Genomic DNA, 9,000 nt, shown 5'->3' on the forward strand with positions numbered 1-9,000 from the left:
GTATGATGTGGCCGTATGTAAGATGGGTACATTAAACTCCTAAAATAAGGCCCTTTTTGTGGATTCGCCGCTCGCCTATTAAGGGTTGATTTACTGTCTGAAAAGATGGAGCTTTTCTGTTGTGCACAGGTTTGTATTATTTGAATAGGGGAGGACCCTATTGATGATTGACCATTTGATATTGTAGATTCTGTTGTCTTGAGATTCCATATGAATTTTCAAAGTTCTGTGTTTTATCTGTGTTTGGGTGTTTTGAATGTGTACTAATGGTATGTGTATCTTTTTTGAAAGTTGGGTCCGTGAGTCCAATATAGTGTTTCTGATCATCGTTCGTGGTGACAGTGGCTTTCTATATTACTGAAGAGGTGAGGCAGTTTCATGAAAGTGGACAGTCGTCTTTTTTTACGGTAGCCGCACAACTTGTCTTGTTCCTTTTTTGTATAATGGTTGGGCGTTGTAGGTTTTGAATAGTTAATCAAGCAAAAATTGTTTTCCCGGCGGCATTTCGAAACCAACATTTGTAATGTACTCAAACTTTGCTATAGCTAGCCAATAATGTCATTGTATATACAAACATTAAGAAGATAGAGAAAAATAAAATAATCGTTTGATAATGAATAGAAGGAAAATTTCAAAGAATAGATTTCATCGTGCATTATATCTACAGTCTCACTACATACATACTTTATCTTAAGAATATACGAGTAGAAACATTTAACATGCATTGCACAATTATGTGAGCATCTGTTCGACGCTAAATGTTTGTGACGCACATATGAATATTCCGCAGTAGCTATAGAAATGCCGTCAGCAGTTTGAAAAGCTGTAAATCTCCAGTCAAGATCTTACATTAGAATTTAAGGGTAATGTTTTAATATAGTAAAAAGTAAATTATTCAATTCATTCACATAGTTTTCCATTATTTTTCTAAATTTTTCATTGTTTTCAGTTTTATTTTGTATCATCATTATAAAATAAGAAATAAACATTTCGTTTCAACTGCATGAACTTGAAATGAAAGGAATTTTATATCAGATTTCAATAATTTTCGCCCGTTGTTCTTTCGTAGAAATCGAAGCATGGTGACCCCATCTTCTTTCTTTGATATTTGACTAATCTAATGTACCGGAATTCAAAAATTCCTAATTCAAAAGAATTATTGTTTCAATTTTTCTAATCGTGCATCGTTAACTAGATGCTTGTGAAACTAGTTCTTATAACCAATGAAATTCAAAGTTGAATAGTTAGTAAGATTCATGACAGGTATAGTTCATTAAAAATTTTACATTTAGAACATGACAGTTTTGATATAGTAATTTAGTGTAAAACTACATCGAATTATGAAATTAAAGAAACCTTTATTACTCCAATTTTAGACAAACACAACTAAAGATGTTGCAGCTGTTGACATCGATGGTGAAGTCCATAGACGATTTCTTGAAATAGAGGAATACTTGGCTAAGCATGCTACTCAAGCAGTAAATGCCCACCTTGTTGACATGATTGCAATTGATAACAAGTCCAGAAATGAAGATGGCACCATTGCAGATCCTGCAGTTGAAACCCTTCGACTGAAGATACAGGAATTGGCAAAGGAGTACCTTTTCCTTGGTTCAGTGCCAGCGAAATGGATACTTTTGGAAGTTTCGTTGAAGAAACTGCAAAAGGAGATAATATCTCTGGATGAAGTGAAGGATTTAGGGAAGAGGATGAAAATGGAAGAAGCGGAAGTCATCGAAGCTCTAGATTTTTATCACAGTGTCGGGGAACTACTTTACCATAGGACAGTACCTGAGCTGAAAAACACTGTGATCTTGGATGTCGGTTGGTTAGTGAGTCTTTTCAAGATACTGATAAACCAATCGATCACGTACAAGGATAAGCTAGATGTCGGTGTACAAAACAGAAATCTGATTAAGGAGTTGCATTATGAAGGCAGATTACACATGATTTGTTAGATTATCTTCTAAAGCGTCACGACCGACAGGAAGACAAGACAATCCTTCTGAAAATGATGGAACTGCATGACATCATTTGTGAGATGCCCGTAAAACCCGGAGAAAAGCGGATGTATTATCTGCCAAGCCTGATGCAAATGGACGCAGAAGGCAAAAATGGCGTTATTTTCCCAGCAAGCAGTTCAGTGTGTTGTCAGCTGTTCTTTCACTTCATCGGCAATTTTCTGCCCGAAGGTCTGTTTTACCGTTTACTGATACGATGCATAAGACGTTGGTCTGACTGTACAGTAGTGTTGAGAAAGAACATGGCTCGCCTGTATTTCCCCTACGACGATTTCCATTTAACTCTGCGCAGGGAAGGTGCTGATATCCAATTAAAGATTCTGGTTATTTCAACCAGCGATCAGCATCCATCTCCACCACAGCCAAAGCACGTAAGCAATATAAGGCAACTGATTGAGGAAGATTTAAAAGTGGTCATCACAAACTACACTCCTACCGTGACGTACAACGTCTCTCTCAAGTGTGAGTGTCCAAATCACAAGGTGGGAGAACTACTTCCTCTTGGCGAGGATGTAGACGACAGATGTGTTCCTATCTCAGAAGAGAAAATGACCGCCACCTGTCCGAGAAGTGCATTGCCTTTGAAGGATTCTAACTTGAAGATGTGGTATTGGAAAGGTAAGTATACAGTCATAAGTATCATTACATTTAAGGGGGAGACCCACATTCGCAGACACTTTTCTTTAATCTGATTTTTCACCATTAAAATGAATCTTTAACCCGACATGTAGTATATGTTTGGGTAGCTCGACAACTGAAGATTATAAATATTGTAAGAATATTTCAAAACCTGTTCGCGTGTGTATGTTTTGCTCAAAAATGTGTGTTTTTGAGTTTTTTCACTTAAAAAAGTGTAAGTATGAGAGGGTGATGGCCATTGGTGAGCCGTTTACTGCAATCGATAGCAGGGTAAGGTGTGTAAAAAACCGTGTCTTGGATTTTTGATACTCCGCTTTGTTTTTGCACAATTAGCCTTGAAAGTGAGAAGTGGTGGATTCTGAATAAATTAACGGCTTTTGTCCACGTTTGTCACGATATCTTTTGTTTTTGGAACATTATCGGAATTCTGAGACACGGTTTTGTAGAAACAGTCATTAACTACAACCTGTGCAAAGATAAGGCTAATCCGTCAACGCGGCGCCAAGTTACACTCTCCAGAAGTTGCGATACATTGCCAAAAACGGAACGGAGTAAATCGCAGAAATGTGTATGCGACCCTTGGAGTCGCACAAAGTCAGCTAAAATTCCGGTTTGCTCACATTTTCGGTGGAAATTCCCTGCCCATAATGAAGTACAGGACTTTTGACGCAATTGTCTGAATTTGTGGTATGAATGAAATGATACATGACGTGAAAATTGGAAGAAAATGAACACTGAAACGGCCAGTTCGCGGCGTAAGCGTTAGGCTTTATTTACACAACTGTCATTCCGAGCTAAATCTGGGGATAATCTTCTTGCTAAATACAAACTAGCGTATTAACTGTGCACTGTTGTGTACCAGTTAAATTTGATTATCAAGCGAAGAAATGGCTGGCTGCGTATATACTTCGTAAAATTATGTGATTTTGCATGCCAAGTCCGATGACATCGTGTTTTCCTCTCATTTGGTTGCGCAATCGTCACCGCGTTTTCAGCTTCCTGCCGGAGAGAGACACGTGACAATGAATTACAATGTGGTACATACCGACAAAGACGAAGTTCATTCAGACGCCGTGTTGCGACGTTAGCTTTTACGTTCCGTACTGCATGTTGAAGTACGACCACAGTCCGCCTTGAACATGGCATGGAGCTAAAAACGGACAGCTACATGAACGCGATTTCCGACCTCAGAAGCACCATGATTGCCGAGCTAACTTTGTGTTGTGCCAGGTTAGAACCCATCGTTAGGCTAAACTAAATACAACACTTGACAATATCTGGTATCTAAAACGATTTCCTAATAGGAAGATAAAAAGTTGGCGAAAAACTGAAATAAATCGATTTTGACAAGAACTTGAACAATTCTAAAAGCGACTTGTTTTGGCTTCGCGAATACCAATTACCATGGAGGCGAGTACCTAAACAGATGCGAATCTGTGACCACGCTGACTGAAGACGTCATTCTAAAATCGCGACGGTCGAATTTTGTACAAGTAATGAAATGCGTGAACTTCAGTCAACAGTTGAATATCGCGTTCTCTGATATGTGGAAACGAGCATTCGTCGTTCTCCGGTGGTGACTGTACTGTCCGTTGAACTACTATAATAACGACGATAGACAGGCCAGCAGCACGCTGTTTTTCAGCGTGATGAGTTTATCAACAGAAAAAGTAGTTGCTGATTCGAAAAAAGCACGTTCATGGTTGTTTAATTTTTTTCAATTTCATGGAAACTATTCTATCATTTTCAATTTTGGTTTCTTTAAATTTATTGCATAAGTTTATAATTACCTAATAACAATTAAATCGCAATGATTTTAAAGTTATACTGACATGAATTTGTGCTGTGAAATATCGCATACTTTTCAATCGAGATTGATTTCGACCCTGGACTTCGACTCACTTCATGAGCAGTCCGCCAATAAAAGTTCAGTTGATCGAGACAAATTATATATGCTCTATGATTAGCTCCGGTACAGATTGAAAAACAAATGCTAGGTCAACATTGTGTTTACATTGTGAATCATGGCATCATTCTAATGTAATATAGCAAAACTGTACGTGCATTACCCGCATGTGTCCCTCTGTGTCCATATAGAATTTACAAAACAATAAGCTCACGTTTCCTAACCGGGCAGAGCAGACACCGGCGCGATTTTCTCGTTATAAAATTTTGAACTATTGGCATATTTCTAATTTCTACTGAGAGGAATGTTGCTCGCCCAACTGTCGAAACAAAACGACGTCGCAACCATTTTCACAAAAAAGGATAGAAAACTTGTAGTGACGTACAGGAACGTAATCTTCATTGCATGCTTTAGGTGTAAACCGTAACGTAAGCAGTAACAGTTTTGGTTGCCGGACTTCACTGGGCATTTGCAGACGTAAAAAAATCATCTGACATTTTTATCATCAGTCGCAATTAGTTCGGAGCGGGATCAATTTTGAATGTCGGACTTCATTAGGTGCAGACAAACATGTAAACTGTTATCAGAAAAAGACGTAATTTTTGGATTTTCGGAGTTGCCTAGTTTGATTGGGCGGGTTCAGTTTTGAATGTCAGACTGTACTTTGCATTGAGTCCACGTCATTTGTTAGCGGACACAAATGTACGTTTTGGTTTTCGGCGGCGATTAATTTTGAATGCTGGACTTTACTTATCAAATATGTAAAGACAAAGACCTACTATTTGGATTTTCGGCTGTTATTTGTTTTGTACGGGAACAGTTTTATTAAATACGTGTTATAGGAAAACGAGGTAAAAAATTACGTAAACTACAATGAGCAGCCTCTCTGTTGTGCGCAAGATGTATCACCAGTTTTTATTCGAAGCTCAGTTTAGTGTTGAATGAGTAAGCGTTCTGCGTTACATTCCTCGCTTGCGACCATTTCCATTTCACACCTTTTCAACGCATCGGAAACTGAAGTTTTAAGCCTGACTGTAACTCTGACAATTTTAACTGTTCTCTCATTCCCGGCCATATGCTTGATATTTCGCTTTTGTGGACCATGCTTTTGCAATCGACGGCTACCTTCAGCATGTTCAGTAGCCACGACATACTTCCTGCCGCCAGCTGGGAAGAAGACTGACGCATGCGCACTCCTCCGGACGGAATTAACGTAATCTACTTACGCTCTTGAGATAGCCTTGACTAATCTGGAAACCGTTAAGACATAAGAAAAACACGGCACGCGAACTGGCCTACAATGTTCATTTTTGTTAAAATCTACTCATTTCCGAGTATGTTATGGTTTCAAACTTATCGTCCACTCAAAGGCCATATTAGACAGATTCAAATTTACCATAAAACGAAAAATGACCAAAATCACTAAAGGAAGGTGGGTCGACCCCTTAACGTTGAACTATTTTCACCTGCATCAACGATGTTTTAAATATGTGCTATCTCAGAATAAAGTAATTTTGGTTAATACGTTAATGCTCTCGACTTTTATCGATTATAGGACAGGAAGTTGACTCAGACAATTCTGAAGGAACCAGACGTAAAGGTAATCTATAATTCCTTCATTAAAATTGAATATACATTAGTCAACCAAAACAGTATTAGTCTGACACGCGAACGTTCTCTTCAATTCAATTGTTTGCATCTTGCAAGCAGTGTTGTGTCAGTCGATATTTTACATCAAAATAATCTATAGTGTAATTTAATATCGAATAATGCTGCAGAAAATGAAGATTTCATCATTTCTACATAATATTATATACATGCATATTAGCCTTCTCAGAAACTTGTTCATGTCCAGCTAGATTCTAAAATGTTTCTTAATCTTTTATGTCGGCGAAAACGTGGATCTACTTCACTATTTATTCTTTAAAATGAAAATTCTAAAGTATCCTATAGATTAAATCTAATTAATTCCGTATTACTGGAGCACACGGTGAGAATTATATTGTACGCGAGTTATGATAAAATCCTGTTTTCATGAATTGTGTTACAGATATTGATGGTCTGTCAGAGCTATTCTATAAACTGCAAGAGCACCTGACAGAAGAAGACAAGAGTCATATGATTAATCTACTGACAACACAAATCAGCAAATATGATGCAGAGAACCTCAGACGACCCTATGATGTCTTCCGCCATCTACGCGAGCGCGGCTACGTATCAGAGAAGGACCTGGATCTGCTCAAAAAAGTATTCAGTCGAATGCACAGAATGCCATTGGTTGATCTGATCAATGAATACCTACAAACAAAATGAAACAGCCATGCCAATTAGATTTGAATGAAAGCCTTCCAGGTTACATTGACAGTGTATTTTATAGATTATTTGAGGTGTTTACTTTAAGATTGGGATAGAGATGTCAAGCCGAGATATACTTATTACATTTTCAGATTTAGAAATGAGCATTTGTTTAAAATAATTTTGCAGAGAACTATGTAAAAAGTCACTTGCAAGATTCAAATATGGTTATAATTTTTTTCGAGAGAAATTAATTCAACGTTCTGTGGACTACCATATTGATATTGCCTATTTATGGCGGCCCGTAAGTATACATATCACAAAATATAGTTACATCTCTGAAGTCTCGGTAAATAGACTGCTCTACAAAAATTCATTTCAGTTACACAGAACTTGTTACATTTGGAATTGCACTATAACGTTTCTTTGAGGCGTAAAATATAATGGCTGCATAATTGGTAATATCGGTTTAAGTTTCCTTGAAGTAAATTCTCCAATAGCAGAAAATGTGTCACAATGTGCCAAAAACTGCTGTCACCTGTTCAAGTCTTCCAGTGAGACATATTTATGATTTCATGCGTAATATTAGACCATGCCAATTCTTCGTTTTACAAGCTAGGTTGTTTGGTCGGAAAGGAGCTTTTGACCTTATGTTGTGTGCGCTTTTGACATGTGTTGCTGGTATTTCTTGATATAAATATTTCCGTTTCATTTTGTTGAAGAAAGGGTATTATTGTTATTTTACTTCGACTGTTTTTTTATTTGTACGATGACTCCTGGTAGAACAAAATTAAAGAAATACAAAATTATATGAACGTAACTCGGGCACAACAAATTAAGAAAATAAAGTTAGTGACTTAATTATCATTGCGAAGAAATGGTAGTAAGGCTTCGGCATACCTACGAAACCTAAATAACCGTATCGTAATGCAAGTCTCAGCGTTTGCTAAACGAATCCAGGAGATTCTATGATGTCTTTGAACGTTTGAATACTAATACTTTTAACGTGATGTATCGGGACCTTGTAGGATGTATTTGATTTATTTTATGATTTAAGTCGAATTTCCAGCACAACGATTCAATCAACAGTAGTATAACACTGCTCGAACATATATTGTTTCCTTTATTATACATTCGAATAATATCCAAACTCTAAAGTGTGTTCCTGGGAGCCGTAAAGAGGTGTAGGATAGAGCGTTTGATAGATCATTATAGTATTTTGTTGTCTGCTTTTACTTTTTATTCCACTATACTTTAAACTTTAAAGAATGTTACAGCTGTTTTTATAAACATTGTCGTTTATTCACAATACGTATTCACTTCTTAAACCTACAAAATATTTCTGAGGATTTGATTTTCAATAAATTAAGCGTTCAAATGATTGCTTGGATAGGCTCTTGTTAGACAAAATAAAAGTTCATTTATGATACCTGTTGTATTTCATGTTTCTCGTAAAGTAAGAATACCATTAGTCGTCATTACAGTGCAATATGGGCTAAATGTTTTCTATCAATTGTTCAATCCTCCTCTGTTTACGTATAAGAATATTTGATAGGTATACCTGAATAGATTTTGACAAATTCTTTCTTCTTTATATCGTAATTTTAGGAATGTCAACTTTTCTTGTGTTGTTGCATATATTGTTAATTTCTTTCATTGCGTTTCTCAACCAAATCAGATGTAAATCAATGTAGCCAACAGTTGATTGTTCCAATAGTGATTGAGGGTGATGAACATGCTTTTTATGACAAAGTCACTTGTAAAAGTTTGGTTTATGTTTAATATATATTTTAGCGAAGTTTTTAATTCTTTTATTGTATTTTTCAGCCAAAGTACATGTTAATCAATGAAGCTGGTTAATTATGCCAATATTGATTATGGTTTATCAATCAACGTTTTAATGACAAAGTTATTTGTAGCAGATGTTTGTTAAAATTGTCCTAACATACTATCTATTCAGATATATATTTAGCAACACATATTAGTCATTTAGGCTATCTGTATTTTTGACAAAACGCATGTCAATATGACAATTCATTTTTACGGAAAACATTAGGACAGGTAGTAGAATGTACATACTTCGATTCGGACAAGTCAGTAATGTCATTGTATTGTCTGAACAAGAGTTCAGAGTCACAG

At 36.6% G+C, this 9,000-nt stretch overlaps 1 protein-coding gene across 1 annotated transcript; it reads left to right on the forward strand.

Moving 5' to 3' along the window:
* Nucleotides 1–1,338: 1,338 nt before the first annotated feature.
* On the forward strand, nucleotides 1,339–7,123 carry LOC139129020 (uncharacterized). Its single transcript, XM_070694697.1, has 3 exons — nucleotides 1,339–2,639; nucleotides 6,122–6,166; nucleotides 6,617–7,123. The coding sequence occupies exons 1-3, from the start codon at nucleotides 2,012–2,014 to the stop codon at nucleotides 6,877–6,879; spliced, it is 936 nt and encodes a 311-aa protein (XP_070550798.1). The 5' UTR covers nucleotides 1,339–2,011; the 3' UTR covers nucleotides 6,880–7,123.
* The last annotated feature ends 1,877 nt before the right edge of the window (nucleotides 7,124–9,000 follow it).

The sequence above is a fragment of the Ptychodera flava genome, unplaced genomic scaffold (genome assembly GCF_041260155.1).
Source record: "Ptychodera flava strain L36383 unplaced genomic scaffold, AS_Pfla_20210202 Scaffold_85__1_contigs__length_474606_pilon, whole genome shotgun sequence".
NCBI classification, from domain to species: Eukaryota; Metazoa; Hemichordata; class Enteropneusta; family Ptychoderidae; genus Ptychodera; species Ptychodera flava.

Coding starts and splice junctions, on each gene's coding strand:
- LOC139129020 (XM_070694697.1), top strand. CDS start 2,012: ATGATGGAACTGCATGACATCATTTGTGAGATGCCCGTAAAACCCGGA. Junction 2,640..6,121: donor GAAGATGTGGTATTGGAAAG/GTAAGTATACAG, acceptor TATCGATTATAG/GACAGGAAGTTGACTCAGAC. Junction 6,167..6,616: donor TGAAGGAACCAGACGTAAAG/GTAATCTATAAT, acceptor ATTGTGTTACAG/ATATTGATGGTCTGTCAGAG.